This window comes from Dreissena polymorpha, chromosome 6 (assembly GCF_020536995.1).
Source record: "Dreissena polymorpha isolate Duluth1 chromosome 6, UMN_Dpol_1.0, whole genome shotgun sequence".
Classification (NCBI taxonomy): domain Eukaryota; kingdom Metazoa; phylum Mollusca; class Bivalvia; order Myida; family Dreissenidae; genus Dreissena; species Dreissena polymorpha.
In genome coordinates this window covers 1464133-1489849 of record NC_068360.1, presented here as the reverse complement: position 1 = coordinate 1489849, position 25717 = coordinate 1464133, and the positions used below count along the sequence as shown (strand labels likewise).

At 36.6% G+C, this 25717-nt stretch overlaps 1 protein-coding gene across 2 annotated transcripts; it reads right to left on the bottom strand.

Annotated features, from left to right (window-relative positions):
* Positions 1-1178: 1178 nt before the first annotated feature.
* Positions 1179-22481, bottom strand: LOC127836142 (uncharacterized). 2 transcript variants are annotated; one of them, XM_052362570.1, is made up of 5 exons: positions 22299-22481; positions 10714-12709; positions 7465-7569; positions 6452-6571; positions 1179-4014 (listed from the first exon to the last, which is right to left on the bottom strand). In XM_052362570.1, the coding sequence occupies exons 2-5, from the start codon at positions 12683-12685 to the stop codon at positions 3944-3946; spliced, it is 2268 nt and encodes a 755-aa protein (XP_052218530.1). In that variant the 5' UTR covers positions 12686-12709; positions 22299-22481; the 3' UTR covers positions 1179-3943. The 2 variants fall into 2 exon arrangements, with proteins under 2 accessions (XP_052218530.1, XP_052218529.1); XM_052362569.1 differs by lacking the exon at positions 22299-22481 and adding an exon at positions 22023-22115.
* Between the last annotated feature and the right edge of the window lie 3236 nt (positions 22482-25717).

Genomic DNA, 25717 nt, shown 5'->3' with positions numbered 1-25717 from the left:
TTGACCTAGTTACCCAAAAATGGATGAGGCGTGTAGAACTCATCAAGGTGCATCTACATATAAAGTTGTAGGTGGAAACACTTTGATTTTAGAGCCAGTATTAAAGTTTTAGCACGGCGGACAACGAGCTGGCTATGACAATACCTCGGGTTTTCTCCGAACATAGCCGAGCTAAAACTGTCACCACGCTTCATAGTGATCCGATTTAAACTGTTTCGGTTAGAGAGCGGACAAGTTTAACTTAATCACTTTTGGTATCTTAAGTGTCATAAATTAGAAGTACTTCAGCCGATCTGGCTGGTTATCGAACTAGGCTGATATATAATGACCATTAATCATTATCACAAATTATAACAACAGCACCGCATATCTTGGCTCGCTCGGCTGCAGTTTTGAATAAATGCAAGCTTGTCAGATTTTTTTAAGGTCACATTGACCTTGACCTTTAACCTAGTGACCCCAAAATGGGTCTGGCATGTAGAACTCATCAAGGTGCAGCTATATATGAAGTTTCAAAGTTGTAGGTTGAAGCACTTTGACTTTAGATCCAATGTTCAAAACCTTAACAAAGTTTTAACGTTTTAGCACGACGCGGACGGCGGACGACGAGCTGGCTATGACAATATCACAGGTTTTTACTCCGAAAATAGCCGAGCTAAAAATGATTTAAATCCGTTTTACATAATGAGCGGACATCGTTCGTTTGGACGCCGCACTCATGCCCACCGTTGATGTTCCTATAAGGCGCCCCTTTTTTTAACGGGTTATACAATGGAAAGAAGGAAATAAATGAACAGACAGAACAAATAACTCTAAAGCCAAGGTCACACTAAATGTCAACTTTCAAACATATGTGTCGTGCAGATTGTTTAGTTTTAACAAGCATTATATACGATTGGCACATGTTGCCATCAGGCACCTATGTGCTAAAAAAATTAAACAATTGCGTTCGTGTGATACCTGGGTTGAGTTCTACAGTTAATGTGTTTGTTTCCTCAAAAACAGGTGTCAGGGGCAGTAAGTCTATAGTGAAAGCTTGTGATTACTGCCTGCTCCAAACACTAATTCCTTGTAATCTCATTCAAGCGCCTTAGTCCCTCTATATCTTATGTGTCTTGAGCTACTGTAGTAAACACACTTATCATCACATGTGTTGCCATTGAAAGGCGAGTGTCTACTATTATTTCAATTTTATTAAATATTTACAAAGTCGTCACTTTTTTATTGTTTTATCTGACCGATTCATGGAATTATGGAGCATAACTACTAGACCGAACGATATATTTTGCATTCGTTAGAAACAATTGTCTTTGGTTTTAATACAGTTATCAAATTGAAACTCTATTCATTAGTGCTAGTCACTATAATCGGGTGCTAATTGTATTGTGGATAACGGCATGCTACAATAAAATAGAAATGTTAATGATGAAACTACCAGTATCATCTATGGGTAATTCTTTTTTAATCGGCTTTTGTTCTTGTCTATTTATAATTTGACATGTTAATATGAATATTATCTACATAATACATGAATATTATTATACAAAGAACACTCGTTAACAGAGATTGTTCACCATAAGATGGCGTGTTGTTTTTTCGCTTGCATGAAATATATTGCATTGTTTTTGTACGATGAAATTGGAACACGCATAAATATCACAAAGACATATTCCTTTGTGATACCAAGCGTACTTTTTTTGACTTAAGTAAGAAGCCAAATTGTGATTTAAAAAACACACATTATAATTCCGCAAATGTTCAAGCACCCCATTACATAAAACATTCGATATATAACACAGTACAATGTGAACAAAAGTTTAAACTCTATGTACAATGGTTTTCTTGTCACGCTCATGTTCTTCTCAAAGGCGAAAATATGATTGTGATAGAAATGAATGCAAATTGAAATTGCTTTAACATGTCATCCCTTCCACTATTGAACGGTTAACGGTTAGGCAACATGGTTTAATTTATATTATTCTATGACACGGTATCTGCGGCATTCTTGTTATTTGCAAATGACACAAGTCAGAGCAAAGGAGGTGCGACACTAAAATATATTGCCATAATTGTGGGGAAAAATATATTAGGTAAGGAAATAAAACATATTTATGTAATTGTGAGAGACGAGTGGAGTAAATGTAAATTGCAATATTCACACAATAATTGCGTTTACAAAATGTTAAATGCACACCAATGGTCGGGGACAATGGGACAATTACACAACAAACAATTATTTTAAGCTTGATTGCTGATAAAAAAGGCACGCTTGTTCATTTAGAAAGTTTAGCCTATCATATATTCCTGTTTTTGACTTGTAGTAAGCAATGGTCAATATGCTTACAGATATCTTGAACATATTCGTGTTTTAAGAAAAGTACAAATATTAATGATCTGTAAATTATTGCATTTTACCGGCGATACATGAGCTATGTTTACAAAATTTGTATTTATAAAAAATCATAACATGTATTATGAAATAATTAAAATATTCCGTATGTCGTTGCGTTGGTGATGCGTTATTTCTGTTTAAGGACTTATCTAAACAAGTTTGACAATATTTAAACATGTTTATAGATTGTGTATTACTAAATTAAGTAAATTAATAATTGGTAAATAGCGCTGTCGACTTTAAATGAATCTTATGGGTGCTCAAGACAAAATGCTCATGCTAATTTTGCAATTATTGAAAACATACATGTGCTGATTTTCTGTGCGTTAACTTTCCAATTTTGCAGACATAAAAAGCGATCTTCTCACTGACAATACATCTTACCATAAACTAATTAGATGCACCCGATACAAAACATAGCGTATACAACATATATATTGTTCATGAAATATGCTTACACAGTTCATTCAAAAAGGTCATCGTGCATTAATACTGATGGGTATCACGACTTCACTCGCAATATATCAGACATTTAAACATAAGTGAAATTAAAACAAGCAAATTCGTTGAATTGATATCCACCGCCAATATGCTTTCTGGACACAAAAGTGTTATATTTGACACTCAAAAAAGCATTTTTTTTCGAGATACCAAGGGCCATAACTCCCTTATTAACAGATGGTGTACAATGCCATTTGGCGTGCATCATCCTCTTGTCCATATGTATACTCATACCAAGTTTCAATGAAATCCGCCAAAGCACTTCCAAGATATGGCTCCGGACACAAAAAGCATTTTTTCAAGATACAAAAGGCCATAACTCCAGTATTAACTGATGGTGTACAATGTAATTTGGCGTGCATTATCCTTTTATCCATATATATATACTCATAACATGTTTCAATGAAATCCGCCTAAGCACTTCCAAGATATGGCTCCGGACACAAAAGTGCCGGACGAACGGACGGAAAGACGGACGCACGGACAACGCCAAAACAATAGCCCTCCGCCTATGGCGGGGGATAATAACTAAAGGATAAAAAAAATCATTGACACCATAACTGTGCCAAATGACAAAATACCTAATGAACATATACATCAAGCACAACTATAAACGAAAACAAAATAAATAAAAATAAAAAAGTACTTTAGTATCACTATCTGAAATTTGCATTTGATTGTTTCAATACAGGAATACATTCTGACATAAATGTATGACATCGTTTTAATAGAATTGCAAATGTCTGCAATCAACATCATATGCATGTACATATTACACAATTAAAAGCAGAAAACATATTAAACAACACAAAGAAACGGCATCATCAATCATGGCGATTATTTCAAAATATTAATTAGTAGTTCCATCTTCTATTTGGAAGATTTTGTTCATTATTTCCTGTGCGTCTAGACGTGTCTGCATCATCAATCATGGCGAATATTTCAAAATATTAATTAGTAGTTCCATCTTCTATTTTGAATATTTCGTTCATTATTTCCTGTGCGTCTGGACGTGTCTGAATCATCAATCATGGCGATTATTTCAAAATATTAATTAGTAGTTCCATCTTCTATTAGGAATATTTCGTTCATTATTTCCTGTGCGTCTGGACGTGTCTGACCTGTGCAATGAAACAATATTAAAAGAGTGTGTATAATTAATATAATAAATAACAAGAGCACCGCCTTGCGGGTGCAGACCGCTCATCTATTTTCTTTTTAAAGGTGAAGGGACTCTCATTAACAATCACAAAGGAGGGAGGGGTGGAGTGAAGAGGGGTGCATTGTGTGGGGGTGTGGACATTTATGACATTATCTTCCAAAAATGCAAAAAAAAGGAAAAAAAATCGGGGGGGGGGGGGGGTGGGGTCGTGGGGGTGGGGGGATTCTTGGTTGCGATGGTTGGACGGTATTTCAAACATAAAATAATAAAAATAAATATTAGGGTTGTTTAACCGTTAAAAAAAAATGGGGGGGGGGGTGAGGTGGGGGGGTATAGTGTGAGGGTGTGGTGGTAATTTGTGAGATGATCTTTAAAATAAAAAAATAGGGGGGGGATTCGGGATGGGGGAGGGGGGGGGGTGGGGAGATTTTTGGGTGCGATGGTTGGACGGTATTTCAAACATAAAATGATCAAAATAAATAGTTTTGTTTTTTAACCGTTTAAAAAAAAAATGGGGAGGGGTGGGGTGGGGGTGGGGGGTATAGTGTGAGGGTGTGGTGGTCATTTGTGAGATGATCTTAAAAAAAATTTAATAATATGGGGGGGATTCGGGGGGGAGGGGGGGGGGCACGGGCGATGGTTTGGGTGGAGTCTATTGTGGTATGTCAGGTAAGAGTAGTTTTGTCAAAGTATCAATCAAATGTAATCATAAATAAAGAAGTTATGGCAATTTTAGCAAAATTTAATAATTTGACCTTGAGAGTCAAGGTCATTCAAAGGTCAAGGTAAAATTCAACTTGCCAGGTACAGTAACCTCATGATAGCATGAAAGTATTTGAAGTTTGAAAGCAATAGCCTTGATACTTAAGAAGTAAAGTGGATTGAAACACAAAATTTAACCATATATTCAAAGTTACTAAGTAAAAAAAGGGCCATAATTCCGTAAAAATGACATCCAGAGTTATGCAACTTGTCCTTTTACTGTACCCTTATAATAGTTTGCGAGTGTTCCAAGTATGAAAGCAATATCTATGATACTTTAGGGGTAAAGTGGACCAAAACACAAAACTTAACCAAACTTTCAATTTTCTAAGTATAAAGGGCACATAATTCCGTCCAAATGCCAGTCAGAGTTACATAACTTTGCCTGCACAGTCCCCTTAAGATAGTTAATAAGTGTTGCAAGTATGAAAGCAATAGCTTTGATACTGTAGGAATAAAGTGGACCTAAACACATAACATAACCAAATTTTCAAATTTCTAAGTATAAAAAGGGCACATAATTCTGTCAAAATGCCAGTCAGAGTTACATTACTTTGCCTGCACAGTCCCCTTATGATAGTTAGTAAGTGCTGCAAGTATGAAAGCAATAGCTTTGATACTTAAGGAATAAAATGGACCTAAACAAAAAACTTAACCAAAATTTTCAATTTTCTTAGTATAAAAAGGGCACACAATTCAGTCAAAATGCACGCCAGAGTTATCTAACTTTGCCTGCCCAGTCCCCTCACGATAGTAAGTAAGTGTACCAAGTTTGAATGCAATAGCATTGATACTTTCTGAGAAAAGTGGACCTAAACGCAAAACTTAACCGGACGCCGACGCCGACGCCAAGGTGATGACAATAGCTCATTTTTTTTTTCAAAAAATAGATGAGCTAAAAATTCATTAAAACATTGTTTTGATTCATAAGTATGACTTTAATTTATTAATCCATGACCACGATGGTAAAAATGGAGTTTCAAATGACATCGCAACTCTGAATGCACAGTTTACCATAATGACTTAAAATTTAGACATCATTAAGCACACATCTCTTAATCTAACCGCTAAACCAAATAGACAGAATCATAAAATATCGACGCATGTTGACGTCTAGTTACCAGCCAATGAAAAATAGACCACACCAATTTTAATCATAATGCATAATATACAACATTATTACTCTTCCACGTGAGAATATCCTAGAAGTTCACGGTCATGTATATAGTTTGAGAGTACCAACAATGGCTAATAACATGTGTTTTGTGTTGGTATAGTTTATGTTAATGTCAATTAATTTAATAATGTTGATTATCAAAATGTTCAACGAGTCAAACGTTTCCATTGCATTGTCTGTGTATGTCACTATTTCCGCGATAAATTGATAATGTATTTATATCGAGACATATGTATGAATATGCATCAGGTGGACTTCTGATACGGGATTGGCTTCAGCGAACAGGGGTGACAGTAAAATATATACAAGTAGGTTAGCTTTAGTTGCCTTAGTTATTATAACCAGCACATTTTATTATTTGTAATGTTCATTTATTGTTTTAGATTTGAGATTAAACTTCAAATTTATATTCGACAAATATATAATGCTACTATTTAAGACGATTTAAATAACTGACCTCTTTCAAGTAGATTTGTAAGCGCTCGTCTGACAATTGGTAACTCGTAGCCCATGCCCTGAACGAGCACAGATGCATCTGACCGTATCAAAGAGTCTAAACTTCTTTCAGGCTGTTCCGCTTGAAACAGAAAGTTGCACACATTATATAGCTAGGATTTGAAAATGGCAGGGGTCTTATTATTCAAAAGGGAAAAGGGTCCTTTCGACGCGCCGTATTTTGTCAAAAGGGCACTTTCGACGCGCAGTATTTTGTGAAAAGGGCACGTACGAGCGCGCGGGTGTTTCTGGAATGCTTTCTATTGCATGTTAATTTATATGTTATAAATAATTGTATTATTCCCATTATTATTAAACCATTCAAATATAATGTCTACAATGAGGATTAAAGTAATTACAATGTAATAAGAGATTTATAAATAATCATATGTAAATTTAGATTTAGGCCTAGCTGGAGCACTATATATATATATATATATATATATATATATATATATATATATATATATATATGAATAAATATATTTACAGTATGGGAACAATTAATTTAATTGAAAAAAGCCTTATAGAAAATGATATCGGTATAGAAAAGCGCATGCTCGTATTTTGGTTTGTCTTATTTCGCATTATGTATTACTTTTTATATTGCAATCTAACCTTGTTTTAGATAAAAGGCATATCAATCCAAAAACATCGTAGTATATTAAAACATTGTTTATGTAACTGGGGTACGTTTTGCAGACTACCAAAAAGTACAAGAAAGTATTTTAATAATCGTTTGGTTTCATATTTCCAAATCCAATAGTTACGTTCAAAAGTCGTGCATATTTGTCCTCGAATAAAGTAATATCAATCAATATACATTAACAGCTCAAATTCGAGTAACTGTAATGATCCCGTGTCTTGTTTGGATAAAGACAATAGTAATGTCAGTATCATTGAATGTTGGATTATTTATATGTTTATTAAATTGTTTATAGGTTTGCATGACATTCGAGGCAATTTAAGTATTACTTGTTGCACGAGATGTTTCTGCACGTGCTGATGAGGTGGCTACAGACGTTGACACCTCCTCTATGCGGAAAAGCGTTTCTCGAACATGTTCGTCAATGACGGTATCTAAAATAGTTTAAGACATGTAAACGTTGCTATGGTTGGCTTATCAAGTCACAAAAACAAATACGAACTTTCTGCTTATATATAGATCCAGAAAATCATTCGGGATTTGATATAATATAAAACGATATTTACCTGTAGTACAGCTCACACAGCTAGCATTTAGCACCTTATTTATATCATTTTTTCCAAACACTATTCAACTTAACCTTTCATAGAAAACGCCTATACCAGCCGACGCCGAACCTGTTTATATTAGCTAAATGTAACAATGAAAAATTAGACCCAGACACGTGACCACCTTATCCTGCGAGCATTATTTGGAAACAAATATACCATAAAGCAATACAATATTACATACAAATTATTAAACCTGTGTGACCTTGTTGTTATTTGCTTTCAAAAATTAATTCATTTATTTGACCCATGGGGTGCGGCCAGTTTTGACCACAAGGGCAACAGATAAGATTCCATGCCAATTAGTTTTCACTACAAGCTTTTTGAAACAATCAGTTTGTTCGCTCAAAACTATTTGTCAATTAGTTTTTGATAATTTAAAAACGACTTTCATATATTTCTGGATGAGGTGGGCTCATTATTATTGACATTGTTAAATCTCAGTATGCGTATTCAAAATAATAAAGTCATAATAAATTTACATTGTCAATTATTGTTTATACAAGTTAATTGTCTTTTGACAAATCATGGATTCATGGATGATGATGAGTTATTTTGTTTTAAAACCAATCCCACAGAAGCAAGCCAGTGGAAATCATTTCTCCACCATGTTATTTGTTTTTCAAGACATGCAAGGAATCGACGCATTGTTTAGAGCCGAATATTATAAGAAGCAGTCACCACGTGCGCTTTAAAATCTGAGAATATACTATTCACAACGCCGTTTTCCGACGGTACGGGTCGCGTAACCAATTGAAAATATAGGTCGGGCACGCCGTTGATGACAGTTTCCTAGCCCACTCGCGTTAAGCAGACGACTTTTTCCATAACTTTTTACGACGGAAGTACATTTTTAGGTTATATTATACTAAATAATCGTTTCATGTAGGGCTGTACTCTCTTAAAAACATCATATTTTACTCGAAGCCATGTTTTACACTTTAGACTGGTGATCTGACTTTACCTCTTTGAGATATTGAAAGGGAAAGAATATGTGCTCACTGCTAAATCCCTGACCTATGATACAGGTTTACATAAAACCACCATTTTTTTCGCGGGTTATTATGCGTTCTTGTTAGTTTCTCGGAATAAATGAGTTTTGTTTCATGAATTTAACGAGTATTGCGAATTTTAAAGAAAAAATGCTTTTTCATGTGAAAATAATTTTAAAATGTACAGAAACTCGTCTTAAACACCTCTAAACGCACAAATTTGCACTGGCAGAAGCCCAAACACGTTTTAATAATTTTATATTTTTTCTTCGACTTAGCATGTAAGACGTTTACAATATATTTACTGTATTCTGTTATATAAGTTAATGTTTTTTCTCTTGAAGACCCTTTATAAATAAAAGCACCGACAGCGAAAGCCAGATGTCTTATCAGGCGTTACTATAAAATACACTTTCAAGCATTTCTACGTGAAAGATCGATCTGAAATTCGGAATGCACATTGAGGATAGATGACTGATGATAAGAAGTGCATATTTTTCGCGATTTTAACAGTTCAGGTTGTCTTATAGGTTATATTATACTAAATAATCGTTTCATGTAAGCTGTACTTTCTAACAAATTCATATTGATATATTGAAAGGGACAGAATAAGTTTCACTGCAAAATCCCTGACAAATGATAATGTTAGAGACTAAAGTATAAATTTGCACTGAAAAAATGTTCCATTCCACTAGAAAATGGCCGGAAAATTTAAGGTGCAAAAACAGTCGATTTTTATTTGTGTCAAGTTCTTCCTTGGTTTGAACATGACATATTTTTTTTGCTTAAATCGATTCAGCTTAGAATGACCTTACAGAAAAGGTATGGTTATGGAGGTTTCTATGTGCAAAATGTTGCATTTATTTTCGCTTAAAGTTGACGCTTTGACATTGAATTATATAGAAAAATTATTTATATTGTGACCTTTATATAGACGACGCCGGGTCAAACCGGTGTCTATTTAACCTTACTCCAATTACTACGGCCGAAAAGAAGGTCAAACTATACTAATTCAAATCAGACGCAGTATCGAGGAAAACAGTACAATTAAAACGACCAAGAATCGATTGCAATTACTTTTTCCAATTTCATGATCGTTTTCTATACGATTGATTTTTTATTTCAATTCGTTTTCTGTCAATTGTAAATCGAACAAGGGCTGTTTGTAAAACATGCATGCCCCCCATATGGGCTCTCCGTTGTAGTGACAGACATTGTGTGAATATATTTTTTGTCACTGTGACCTTGACCTTTGATCTAGTGACCTGAAAATCAATAGGGGTCATCTGCCAGTCATGATCAATGTACCTATGAAGTTTCATGATCCTAGCCATAAGCGTTCTTGAGTTATCATCCGGAAACCATTTTACTATTTCGGGTCACCGTGACCTTGACCTTTGACCTAGTGACCTGAAAATCAATAGGGGTCATCTGCAAGTCATGATCAATCTACCTATCAAGTTTCATGATCCTAGGAATAAGCGTTCTTCAGTTATCATCCGGAAACCATTTTACTATTTCGGGTCACCGTGAACTTGACCTTTGACCTAGTGACCTCAAATTCGATAGGGGTCATCTGCTAGTCATGATCAATGTACCTATGAAGTTTCATGATCCTAGGCATAAGCGTTCTTGAGTTATCATCCGTAAACCATTTTACAATTTCGGGTCACCATGACCTTGACCTAGTGTCATCTAGATACAACATCTGACCATGTTTGGTGAAAATCGGATGAAAACAACTTGAATTAGAGAGCCGACACTTAAAACGGACCGACAGACAAAGTCACTCCTATATACCCTCCTAAACTTCGTATATCATACATCACTCATTTGATAATTAAGTGGCATACATATTGACCGTTGACAGAAAGACGGCATTTTGATCAGTCTTCACTACACCTCTGCGATAACCTATAACTGTCCATGGACAGATGCGTTCTCGTTTATACATGGACTAAACATCAATTCATACTACCTTGACCTGGGGTGTCGTCGGATGGCTGCACAGCTCTAGTGTCGATGACAGGAACCCTAAAATTGTCCTGAGGCACAAACACTCCTGTCTGGAAATGCGACCTGTTTGGTGGCGCGGTTTCATTCCGCGCCATTTGTGGCATCATGGACAGATATTTCGTAGATTCCCGCGTGTTAACCGGCGGCTGGTGCATGGGTAAAGATGTTTCACCGCTGTGGGCCATTGCAAACTGCCCATGAGCTCGTGCTGGTTGACTTTGGCGCAGAGAAACACCTGCATCTGCAATATTCCCTGCACTTTGAGAATCTTTTCTGGTTTGAAGTTGTGCACTTTGTGTGGTGGTATTTCTTTGACGCCCGCCTTGGATTTTGGCCATGATTTCTGATTCAACTTGGGCTGTAAATTCCTTTGTTACATTTACGGTCGCCGCATCAGTAAAAAAACGACATTCCGGTGAAATTCTCCGATGGATAGCCATGGGATCATCATCTGCTTTCCAATTACTTATACGTTTATAACAGCAGTAGCATATCACTTCATCACTGTTTGAAGCGTAATAAAAACCAGCCTCTGCTAACTTTCTGACGTCAGGTTTACCATCTTTTGGAAAAGTCCTGTACGTGCAACTCCTAAGCAGTTCGAAACGCATGCTTTCTTGTGCGGGGACCGGCTCTCCTAGCACGGTTTTTTCAACAATTCGTCTTAGTTCTTCAACAAAGACCTCATTTGTTGCCGGCATTATCCACAAATACAAATTTCGCGGATTCAAGACGCGGTCTGTAGCACCATGGTATAACAATTTCGTCCACTCCGCTTTTTGGGCGGGTGGAATGACTTTGCAAGTGATATCTGTAGTTGGCTTTTTCTTTTTAAGCGTATGATCACCATTAATTAATACAGTTGTTGGTGGTGGTATTTGAACTACGTTACAAGTGATGTTCTTTATTGACTTTTTCTTTTTACGTAAATTATTGTTATCACCAACTACAATTGTTTGTCGTGTATAACGCCCCGATGAGTTTATTCGCGCAGAGTCGTTTGCGTTGTTGAAAATTTGAAGATGCAGCGTCGAGACTGTATTTAACAAAGACGTACATATAGGCTCAGTTATCAATTTCGTTTCGTCAGTCTCTTCTGTTTGCTGTATGGACAAATTAGATTCATGGTATAGTCCGGAAGCAGTTCTATTATCAGTAAATTTAGTTCCTGAGCTTTCTTTATCGTGTTTAAGAATTTCAACTTTTTTTGTTGATGAATGAACATTATTGATATCATTTGCAGTGTATGCAGTAAGATTCAGTTCGACATATTCTTCATCCTCTAAGTATCTTTCATCTGACATAGACGAGTATTTACGACGTCCATGTACACATTTTTGCGTCCCATCTTCTGAGGATTGGTTTTCGCCAGTTATATGATCAGCGAGCGAGTTATTTTCTGTTTCTTTATGTACAAACTCAACTATCGAAGTAGACACCTGCTGGTTGTGATTTTCGTTTTGCATGTTCGTTATGGATCTGTTAACACATACAATGTCCTTTGGCGATTCATTTGATTTACCACTAGTAAAATGAATATTATGGCCATTTAAATTAAAAGTTTGTAATGAAGATGGAAGATATATACGTTCTTGTTTTTTTCGACAATTAATTTGGCATACGACGTTATTTGCAAATTTTAGTGGCAAATATCGAGTGCTCCTATAGTGCTTATAATGTCGTGCATCAAGTCTTGTTGAGGCGTGTGTTTGAATTGTGTGCAATCCACATCGGTTCACGAGAATGGGGTAAAGTCCACTCAACCAGCCTTGCACGACTTGATACCGGTATCTTCTGAAGATGTACACTGGTGTGATTGCGATCCATGGCATTACAGTTATTATTGGCATCGTACCAACCCAATTGTATACCCAGTGTTTATGAGGGTTATGTTGTCCAAAGTGATGGGTGTTATGTTTGTTCCATTGAATCATGGCTAAAACTGTTTCCCTTGTAATCTGTCAATACAATTTCAAATAAGACATAATTAATTATACAGATGTTTAACTTATGAACACTTACTTACTTATTACTTATGAAATGTTAATATTAAAAGAAATCAATATGTGCGGTGACTTTGATTTCAACCTGAACTGAACAAACTGTGATCGTATTCCTTAGTCAACTACACAGGCACTCGGCATTAGCTACTTCCCCCATGACAAAAAAGTTCGTCGAAAATATTTATTTTACTTATATATATAACAAGGTATGTGACTTTGACACTCGAATTGCTGATTTCTGCATACCAGCCAATTGACCAGTCGCCAAATTATCGATCGCTCCGCCCACACAGTCACGTGGTATAGTGATTGGAAAACTCCGACAAGCAGATCGCAACGCTGGCGGAATAGGCGGGTGAACTCGTATTTTTTGTAATGATGTTTCAGGCTATTTTCTAAAATTTGAAGTGTTAAAGCCTCAAAATAAAATAAACTGCTTTGTAAAACTTTATTACAATCATAAATGCTGTAGAGAGAAATTGCGTAATCAAAATAAATGAGTAAACGAAAGGCTGACTATCAGAAACGTTTCATATACGTATATAGGGAGCTGAATAAAGATCCCTTGTAAAAATGAAAATTTATTTTTTTATAAACTTGGATTTGTATAAAAATGCCTATTGGTTATTTATATATAATTATTTGGATGAATACATTAAGAACCCGATCCAAATGACGCATCTATATCATTATGAATGAGTGTGGTTTTTTCCGTTTATTAAAATGTATAGATCTCTGGTTTATTGTGTTATTTTCAAAAAGATTTATTCATTTAGTATGAAGTCTTCTGAGTTGTTTGATACCAGAATTGTGTAAATCGGTCGAAAATTGATGGAGTAGTGAGCTTCGGAAATTGGCTGGTATGCCGAAATCAGCAATTTAAGTGTCTAAGTCACATACCTTGTTATATAATATAAGTATAAAAAAAATTTCGACGAACTTTTTTTTGTCATGAGGGGTAGAAGCTAATGCCGAATGCTTGTTGTCAACTCCACATGATTTATCCATTGTACTAAATGCCATGCTGATTGCTCAATTAGTTACGTTGGAAACGTGTGAACATTTACCTGGCCACGTTTTCCAGTCAAAATGAGAAAAATATCCCCAGACAACGTAGTCTCTGTAAATTAAACCTGTGTCTATCCCAGGCCATATTAATCATGATAGAAAACATGTGGCTTTTCAAAAACCATCTCTTGTTACGGTTCATGGAATATGGCAGCGATGTTCGCATAGGCGTGCTCGAGCGAGTCTGTATAATATCAACCACAAGTAGGTGATCAAATGAACCTTGTAAACATTAAGTCGGGCGGAAATAAGTTGCGGACTGTAGACTTGCAGCCACAACACCAATGCTCTGATAGACACTTCCATATTTAACCAAACCCATTTCATCTTGATGTTCCGCATTGCACAAAGAAGACGTTCGAGGGTCTGCCTGTACAAGATGGGACCGCACGAATGTTTGGCAAGTGGTGCTGCACACGACCTGTCGACCATCGATTTGAATATATAAATGCATATTTCCCTTAAAAGGTTGAATGCGTTGACGCTTTATGTATGTGAGCGAATTATTTTGAAGATTTTTTTCTGGAATTTGACTGCCTTGATATGTATGTACCTAAGTGTATAACGCGGAACCCAAAGAAATATTGTCGACGACGCGGTGGAGTCCGAAGGTCCCACCGTTACTCCAACTAACACATGATCCAGTGCCAAGGTTTGATATGATTTACCGGTGACCAATAACATCACTTAAACCATAGCCTGATTTAGGATACTTAACCAGGGTGCATAAGTCTATGTCATGACAAAGTAGACGAAGCCTGTTCGCGCCCTTCTAAAACTCAAACCCCCATTCAACTTGACAGAAGAACTCAAAAGTTTGATCCAACTTTCTCAGCTGGTCATCACTTTCAAAATGAAGGAGGGCGTGCGCTTTTTTGACCCTACAAGACTGACGTTACTAGTGCCACAAACTTATCGGTTGATTGAATTTGATTCATCTTGATGCACAAGAATTCAAAGGGTCAAACCATAAGTCCAGCTTACTGGCGGCTGGAACATGTGCCTTTAAGTAGCTGTATAACACATCCAGCTGAAAGCGTGTACAATCCAATTGAAGTAATTACTTGGCTATTGTGCATGTTCTCCATCAGACATACTCATATGTACTGGGCTGCACAGGCCGTCTTGTTGCCACAGTTTGCAAAACACGCCGGAAGTCCTCAATCAGAGGTCACTTGCTGAGATTGAAAACAGACGGTTGCTTAATCTGCACGCACGACAAAGCACTGGGTAGCAGGTCTAAAAGCCTGAATGCTCATGGGAAAAGAAAGCATTGTTCTGATGCCGATCTTAGAAGCCAAGTTAGCCAGCCTGCCTCTGCCAGGTGAAAACTTACGAAATGTTTGCGAGTGTTGATGCACAAAACAATGGTTTTTAATAAATAATTTTGAATTTCCCTAAAAAGGTCAAATGCGTTGACGATACATATACGTGGGCGAATTCTATTAATGATGTGTGACAACCTTGATCTCTGTGTACACAACTGCATAACGCTGAACCCAAATAAATATTGCCCTTAACACGTTGGAGTTGGCTGGAACCATGTAACTACCAGGCGAACATTTAGAACATGACTAAATGAAAAGTACGATTGTGACCCGTCGAGACAATGTGGTGAGTTTATGACAGATGACACAAGATAATTTCATGCATACAATCATGTATTTCGCCAAGAGCTTTTGCGTCAAGTGTCTTAAATGGTGTTGTTACTGTCGTTAATCGTTATATTGGAAATATTTCGCAAGGATGCAGCATCTGGCCGACCATTCATAAAGCTCATTAACCAACTGGAAAAGGGATTCAAAGAAAATAACAGTAAATAACATGCAGAAATTCGCCCTAACGATATGCAGTCGGCCGGTGTATTTTGGATGATATAGTTATCATCGAAAAACGAATCTTCAATGGATATGTTTTTCACAAACGCGTACTTAATGCTCTTCATGCGGCCAGTTGGCGAGATGCGTGTGCATGCCTCGGACGTGTTGTAAATTAAATTGGTTAATACCCGAGTACTTAAATTCTGATTAGATAATCTTGGATTTAATTTATGGATACAGACATTTAACCATGATTGGTCATTTGAAGTTAACACAACTTGGGTTGCCATTGCTATATTAATTGTGAGATGCTAAACTGAGAATTACATATCAACAAGAGATTTCCAAGCAATATGGTCCCCTACCGGTGAAACTCCACCATTGTCAGATTTTTTTTTAAATATTTGTTGCCATAGCAACTAAAATTATTGACGTAGGAACAAAATGAAATGACGTGCACAATCTCCATTTTTCCATCTATCCATGTTTTAAGTTTCATGAAAAATATGAAGAACTTTTAAAGTTATCGCAGGATCCAGAAAAGTGCGACGGACAGACTGACAGATACAAAACCATAAGCCCCCTCCGGTTTCACCGGTAGGGGACAATAATCTAGGTTAGACACGGTTTATTAGCAACCTTGCAAACTGACAGATAAAACGACTTTAGCCACTATCCTTCCACTGATACCCTCACGTATGACACTCATCATATCGTAAATTCAGCTCAATTGGTCGTTATCGGCTCAGATATTTTTTTAAGTACCACGTGTAGTCCTAAGTATACTACAAAATAGCCCGGGTACAAAAAATATGCTTCAAGGCATCCAACATTCTCTGGGAACTTAAGTGCGATTTCCGTACCCCGTGTACTTGGTAGTATAGTTTCAAGAAGAGGTACTTTAAATTAGTACTTAAGCCGATAATTACCAATCATGGGAGGCGAAATTAGTCGCTGTCGGCTCAGGTACTATTTAAAACAAGAAACCGTCGGAGACGGGTGATGCTCCCCAAAGGTTTTTTTTGTCACAATATTGCACTATATATACATTTAAAAGGAAATTTCTTGAGGGCACCGTAGTTGGGGGGACAAGAATGTTTATATAGGAAATTTCAAAGGGCCATAAATCTGTGAAAATTCATCCGACCAGAACCCCCTGACAATATGCACATCTCCTATTGGTAGTGAAGCTTCCCATAAAGTTTCATTAAATTCCGGTCATTAGTTGCTGAGAAATAGCCCGGACAAGAATTGCACTATATGTACAGTTAATGGAAAATTTCAAAGGGCCATAACTCTGTGAAAAATCATCCGTCCAGAACCGGCTGATAATATGCACATCTCCTCTTCGTAGTTAAGCTTTCCATAAAGTTTCATTGAATTCCGGTCATTAATTGATGGGAAATAGCCCGGACAAAAAATGTGCACGGACGGACGGACACACGGACGGACGGACAGACGAAGTGGCGACTATATGCTCCCCTCAATTGTTTGGGGGGGGAGCATAAAAACGGGTACTTACCATGTATCCCGGTACGCCCAATACGCTTAAAGGCACACGACCATACTCCGGGGTACTTTTTAGCATATGTCCCGTACCCCGTGTACTCTGTAGTATACTTAGTTTAAACCTATTTATTTAAGCATTTAAAGTACTTACTACTTTTTAAAGCGCTATCGAGAATGTTTCTTGGGCCTCGAACAAGTACCTGGTGTCTTTGAAGGAGATTTAAAGAACGTTCTCACAGTGAGGATCGAACCTGTGACCTCCCGGTCGCAAGGCGGACACCATTTCCATTACAGGTTACCATACACTAAATGATCGCTTCATGTAGGGCTGTACTCTCTAAAAAAATATCATAGTTGACAGGAAGGCATGTTTTACACTTTTTACTATTATTCGGGTGTTATCTTGCGGAGAAGATGGGAGGGCATGATTCTGAATCCCTGAAATATGATACACGTGAAGACTATAGTAAACCATTGCACTAGAAAAGGTTACATTCCACTAAGAAACGGCCGAAAAAAAAGTTGCAAAAACAGTCGATTTTGATTTGTGTCAAGTTCTTTCTTGCATTGTGCATGACATATCTTTTTTATTGCATAAATCGATTCCGCTTATAATGGCCTTTAAGAAAAGGTATGGTTATGGGGGTCTCTATGTGCAAAATGTTGCATTTATTTTCGCTCAAAGTTGTCGCTTTTACATTGAATTATATAGGGAAACTATTTAGTGTATTATGACCTACACTACGTGAACTACACTTGAGATTACCCAGGGTACGTTCGTTTCAATCGTCTTTTTTCGAACTGACATTGACCGCTTGCTCAGGACTGCAAACACAAGTTTCGGTTTCAGAAACGAGTTTTTTGTTCAGCAGCTAAATTTTGACCCAAATACACCTTACTTAAATATATAAAAACTTAAATTCCCATTTATGTATAAATAGTAAAGTGTGTTCTAAGCACATGTACCGGTGAGTTTAAACCCCATATAATTCTAATTTATTTATAATCATAAATAGCACGTACTATGTTACTTAAAAAAGGATAAAATCATAAAACTTAGGTTGTAATTTTACTGATGGTTTCTATTTGGTCGTTTGATGCGACGCTTTCGTAAAGAAACGGCACAATTGTCAAATACGGGTAGACTTTGCAATGTTTTTCCCCCATAAATAAAGTTTCCGCAAAATTGTAACACTAGAAAAGTAATATTTTACGTTATGGGAAACGTAACTTTTTTTTCTGCGTTGCACTTACATTCATGTTTATAATTTAAAACGCAAACTAGTGATTTTCAATTAAAAAGACCTTTCTCGTGTTGTTTGACAAGATATTTCATAAATTTATAATGTCCAAACAATTTTCTTCGTAATTGTTATTGTTATTTGTAATATTCACTGAAAACTATAATATTTATATATTTTATGTCCGCAATCGTGTGGTATCAACTTATTGGTAATATGCGATTGCGATTACTTGTGCGGAATTCATGATCTATATGTGTGTATAACGCAACAACATAGGCTATTATTAGCGACAGATTGGTTATATAGGTGCTTATTGTATGCACTTTTTTAAGTTTTTGCAAGCTTGTTTCATTTATCAGCCAAAATTTTATCTTATCTTTGAATACAATACCAGGTCGGCGGGTAAAATAAGAATACATGATACAAACGTTACTTTTATTCGTAAATATATCTGGCGAAATTAATGGTCAGCGCTCCCGTAAAACACAATATTTAAAGCTATTAGCCTTTAATCCTCTGCACCCATCGCCTTGCGGCGACCGTAAGACGATCTGCTTTACTGTACACGGCATTCGTGCATAAGATTATTATTTTTACATTAACTTGTTATTCATTAGTAAGGGTATCACGTTTACAGATTTTTCTAAACGTTTAAACGAAATGAAATAAACGAAACGTTACCGTTTAAACGGTATCCCTATGTCCGTTTAAAAAGCACCTGTAACATCGCATTTCCAAACTGAAAATAGTAATTATGACGGGCAGTAATATTCAGTGCATATCCCATTCGCGCAATGACGTCATATTAAAACCATACAATATTATAAAACAGACCATCAGTATCACCACATGTGTATTCGTCATTCTATAAAAACAATTTAAAGAACGTCAAACAGAATGTAAAATCGATGAAAAATACTGTTTCCGAAAACGACACTCCGAAAAAAATGCACGTACTTTGCACATGAAATATAATGTGCATATCGTTTGACCGCAGAAAATGAAAAACCAGTTAACGAGCAAAAACGAAATCAATATATAATTTGGTTAAACTATTTCTTTTCAACATGCTACCGCAGTGTTTTACTTTGCTAATCAATCACTTAAAATATTTCAAGATGGCGGCATATGCACTGTTTCGTTGCCAAGTTGTAAGATTTTCGGAAAGTAGCGAAGATTTTCCGTTAGTTTTTCCGTTCATGTCTATGCCATCCGCTAACCAATAAGAAATAAATTACTGCCGAATTCGGTAGCCCGGATTTACCGCAAGTACCCGGACTTCGCAGTTCGTCATCGATCTACTTCGTACGGCTAGTCGGCGACGTTATTTGCAAACCAATATTTAGTATAGTGATATTGACTGTCGTTTAAACGTTTACTGTTTTGGTAAACGTTTTTGAGCAAAACACGAAACGCGACCATTTAAACGTTTAAACGTGATACCCTTATTCATTAGCACAGCACATTGATTTTTTTCCGCCTGTTTCTCCATAACAGGCGTTGTGACAAGATTACGTTACCAGTAACACTTTTTAAAATAAGAACGAGTTATGTCAAACAATATTTATCTTGAACATCAAGAAACATCTGACTGATGAGTTCTTTGAAAGAATGATCCAGCAAACGAACGAACGAACGAATGACGGACTAATTTAAATAAGAATGTCCGTCCTTTGATTGCGATGATGTCAGTAAACTATAACGCTCAACCCTCGGTCGACTTGTCCAGCCATCCCTAAACCCCGCGCCTTTAGGAAAGGAACGTCTGCATAATGTAACCCGATATATAAATTCCGGTAAAAGCACCAACAATATAATGAGTTAAATGGGTATAAAGTTGTAGGTTTACATGCTAATTACTATTATCGAAAACAAAATGGCGTGAATCGTGAAAACATTCATAAAACACACGAGGTGGAGGAAGCTATACTCGTATATCATTCCAGAATTTAAATCAGACAAAATTCAACTTCTTATTATGTAACGTAATACGTTTTGTTCTTATTGTAAGCCGAAAAACGACCTGGAAATGTCGAAAAATCATAAACAAACAGTACTAACGTCAATTGATCGTATTCGATACTCAACTTATCCCTACGTTACAAGCATTTTTTATTGGTTTATGCACTTGTTTCGCGTGAATAGTCACATATTGACAAATTATTTTTTACTTTATTTGAATCGAAAGACATATTTACGTGTTATGCGTATCCTATGTGAAATCTGGTCTAATGTAAATACAGTAAGTGGAAATAAATGTTCACCGAGTTATCTATAACAACACGTACATGTAGGGACATTTATACAATCTTTTGAAAGCCGTTTCGACCACATGGGATGACCGATTTGCGAAGTGCATAATACACGCGCTTCTCACCTCGGCAACCAGGATTCAATAACCGTACCCGAAAGCTTGTGAGTTTGGTTGGTGGCCACAATACCGGACAAGTGAGGTTTCCTCCGGGTACTCCGTCTTACCCCCGGCAACCCATGACCACTCCAAAATTGAAAACCTTTCAATTTCAACTTAAAAGCTGGAAACTGCAGATATAATTCACAAGTCTTCACAGCATGTGTCATTCCAGTAAGTTTGTCCCGTAATCGTTCATAGTTCATGGACGACCTATAGTTACTAACAATGTTCATTACTCTAAAATTACCGGTATGTAGCCTATCATTCGATATCTCGTCATGCGCGAATTGCCAAGATGACGAGATTTGTATTAACTACCATTTTCTCGTGTCGCGCATGAGACAAGTCGGTCCCTCTCTATTATATCGGTTTCTCTGCATAATATAGGATAAAATATTCAACAACACCATGTATCAGTTTCTAGTCCAATTTAATGTCTAACATACTTAATATTTTCGGTTATACAAATACAGTCTGATAGCTACATGATCGTATCTTTCTCGATCCGTACACCTCCAAGTCTAAACGCTAACTGTCTTGTTTCCCTCTAACATCTGGCCCGTGAAACTCAGTTATGAATCCAATTGGTCAGTGTTCGATGTGTCTTTATTTCTAATTGGCTGAATTACAATCTGGAGAAGTCACTATTCAAGTATGCACACGTTAATGAGCGTTGTGGTACAAATAATAAATAATGCAAATACAGCCTAAGGCTTGTGTCAACAGCATTGTAACCCCTTTGTTGTTAATGCATACTCGCTACTGATATACTTGTCAATATTTCGTACATAAAGAAAACCCAAATATTTCACCCAATTTCTCATCATTATTTGACAAGTTAATTATGAAAAGTCTGGGACACACTCCAGTCCTAACATAATGCAGCCTCAGGTGCGGAAGGACCTCATAACGTTCAAAATACAAGCACACACACACGTTTCGACCACACGTACACGTTCATATTTAAGGTACATATAAGTATCTATGTATTGTTTACTTCATGGGATATTAGGAAAATAAAATTTCAACAAGTCTGATTAGTTTAAATATTTGAAAGAAGTAGGTCAACGGTTTCGAGGTTTGTCCACTTTCGATACTCACTTTATCCACGTTCGATACTCAATAAAATCGCATTGAAAACAGCACGTTTCTTAAAAGAAATTTAAATCAAATTTAAGAAATGAATAATTTCGTAAAATTAAGAAATCTCTTACCTCTGATTTTACATTCGTCATCTGAATGGCGCAAATCATAAGATAATAACGGGAGTGAAGGGAATGCAAAGTGTGGGATCCCAGGCGATTATTTTTCCACTATGGAGTAAGTATTTGGGATCCCAAAATGTATTTTATAATGGAGTAAACTGTAAAGAAGAAAATGTGTGGTAAATAACAATTTACTTAAACACCGTGATTAAAAATTCAGATTCTCAAGCTACATGCACATACTGTAACTTGAACAATGAATCTATGATGATTTAACAAACTTACTATTTCATCCTTCAACTGAAGATTTCAGATATTGAATCACTCACTGCGGTTCGTTACATTCACGAGCACGAAGACAACTCTGCTAGGAGAATACATTCTTCAATGACAACGGTCCACGTGTACGAGTAAAAATGTTAAGCATGACTGGTTCCGAGCATATCAAAACCCTGTCGTTATTACCATCCATATAATGATAGCTACGGTGGCATAGAGGTGACATTCACTTCTCTTTTTTAAAATTGCTCTCCTCTTTTTTCTATCTTGTGGCCACGACTTAGCTATGTCGTGGCCACGAGATAGAAAAGAAAGGAGTGCAAAACTAAATAAAAGCGGAGTGCAATTAAAAAAAGAGCGGTGCAGTAAATAAAGGCAGAGTGCATTAAACAAAAGAGGAGAGAAGTTTCGCTATCTAGAGATCCCGAGTTAGTCAGCCAATCAAATTTTGCGTAACATGTTTAAATATTCTGTACGCTACTACTATTACTGCTGCTGTTGTTGTTGCTGCTGCTGTTACTTCTACTACTACTACTACTACTACTGCTACTACTACTACTACTACTACTATTACTACTACTACTACTACTACTACTACTACTACTACTACTACTACTACTACTACTACTACTACTACTACTACTACTACCTCTACTACTGCTACTACTACTACTACTTCTACTACTACTACTAATACAACAACAACAACTACTACTACTACTACTACTACTACTACTACTACTACTACTACTACTACTACTACTACAACGACTACTACTACTACTTCTACTACTACTACTACCACTACTACTATTACTACTATCGTTACTGCTGTTACTGCTCCTCCTCCTCCTCCTACTACTACTACTACTACTACTGCTACTGCTGCTGTTGCTTGTAGTAGTAGAAGTAGTAGTAGTAGTAGTAGTAGTAGTAGTAGTTGTAGTAGTAGTAGTAGGTAGTAGTAGTAGTAGTAGTAGTAGTAGTAGTAGTAGTAGTAGTAGTTGTAGTAGTCGTCGTCGTCGTCCGTCGGTCGTCGTCCGGTTGTCAGTCGGTCGTCCGTCGGTCGTATATCGGCAGTCCTCCGGTCGTGATCCGTCGGTCGTCCATCCGGCGTCGACCGTCGGTCGTCCATCGTCCGTCCTCCGGTCGTCCGTCGGTCGTCAATCCGGCGTCGTCCGTTGTTCGTCCGTCGGTCGTCCCTCGTCCAAACATCGGTCGTCCGTTGGTCGTCCATCAGTCGTCCCACGGTCGTCAATCAGTCGTCGTCCATCGGTCGTTCGTCCGTTGGTCGTCCGTCGTGGAAGTGGTAGTCGTAGTAGTTGTAGTAGTAGCAGTAAAAGTAGTAGCAGTAGTAATAGTAGTAGTAGTAGTAGTAGTAGTAGTAGTAGTAGTAGTAGTAGTAGTAGTAGTAGTAGTAGTAGTAGTAGTAGTAGTAGTAGTAGTCGTAGAAGAAGTAGTAGTAGTAGTTGTCGTAGTAGTAGTAGTAGTAGTAGTAGTAGTAGTAGTAGTAGCAGTAGTAGTAGTAGTAGTAGTAGTAGTAGTAGAAGTAGTAGTAGTAGTAGTAGTAGTAGTAGTAGTAGTAGTAGTAGTAGTAGAAGTAGTAGTAGTAGTAGTAGTAGTGGTAGTAGAAGTAGTAGAAGTAGTAGTAGTAGTAGTAGTAGTAGTTGAAGTAGTAGTAGTAGTAGTAGCAGCAGTAGTAGTAGAAGTAGTAGTAGTAGTAGTAGTAGTAGTAGTAGTAGTAGTAGTAGTAGTAGTAGTAGTAGTAGTAGTAGTAGTAGTAGTAGTAGTAGTAACAGCAGCAACAACAGCAGCAGTAGTAGTAGCAGTAAGTGTAGTACTAATAATAGTATGTTATGTTATATCAGAGCCTTGCCGGCTTTGACCAGCTATATATATGCGTACAGAATATTTACAAATGTTACGCAAAATTTGATTGGCTGACTAACTCTGGATCTCGAGATAGCGAAACTTCTTTCCTCTTTTGTTTAATGCACCCTGCCTTTATTTACTGCACCGCTCTTTTTTTAATTGTAATCCGCTTTTATTTAGTTTTGCACTCCTCTTTTTTCTATTTCGTGTCCACGCCATAGCTAACTCGTGGCCACGAGATACAAAAAAGAGGAAAGCAATTTAAAAAAAGAGAAGTGAATGTCACCTCTATGCCACCGTAGATAGCCGAGCCATGTGGTACATTTTTTTAAATTTCATAAACAATCAAGACAAGTATTGATGCAAAGCATCAAAGGGCATCGGGAATTTCAGTTGAAACGGCACTCAATTAAGTTACATGGAACGATATTTTTTCTACTGTAAATATAATATATTGGCCGATTATTTTAAACAAAATTGAAAAAGATACTGGTATAACCATTATCTATGATTTTGTGTTATAACCCCCAAATGACCATTATCTATGATGTTGTGTTATAACCCCCAAATAACCGTTATCTATGATTTTGTGTTGCAACCCCCAAATATTTCATAGTTCATTTTATTTACATTGGTTTCCTTTTTTTACTGTCATCCGTGTGCAGTTTTCATTAATGGAACAGACCTGTGTAGGTTTTAAAAATCTGCTTCATCTTGTAAGCGTAATTTCATATTTTTCTTAAATTCAAGGGGAGATGATTCTGAACTTATTCTTACGTTGCTCATTTACGATAGGGGTTGAGTACTCATTGATATGAAAACACTGTAAAAGTTTTAATGTGTTTACGACCCCCCACCCTCTCACACATATATTTCATGGGCATAATAAAAACAAAAAAAAAGGTTACAATAAAACAGCATATTTATTTAAACTAAAATGTCTACATCAATATAAAGAAGTGAAACTCCAGCTGCTGGAGCAGTATTGAATTTTCATTAAAAACAATTAGTTGGTCCTTTATTTAAGGCAAGTGACCGATTGCCCAAACAGTACAAAACAGCACAATACAGCACAATACAAACCAACATAAACACAAAATATGAATAAAGCTGGGGTCACCGCCTTGGAACGGTCAATGCAAAGCATTGGGGGTTTAAACCTGGTTATAGAGCGCTCAACCTCACACTTGGCCCAGCAATATTCATAATACATTCAAGTGTAAATAAAATTTAACGTCATAGCATTGTAACTCAAATTAAACAATAATAAAAGGGAATTAAAACGCATTCAATTTAATTACTATTTAATTACTCAATTGCATTGAAGATACAAGAGAAACAGAATTACAACTTTTTGACGAACGATCAAATAAAACTATTAACAATTGTCAACTACATTCCTTCTTTATAGAAAAGATTTGAGAATGTAGAATCATAGAGTTAATATCTCAGATAATCATCGCGCAAATACAGGAAGAAGCAGCAATAATGGGTGTAAAAATTCCATATTACATAGCTTGGTTGTTTATGTGACTGCTAAACAAATTAAAAAT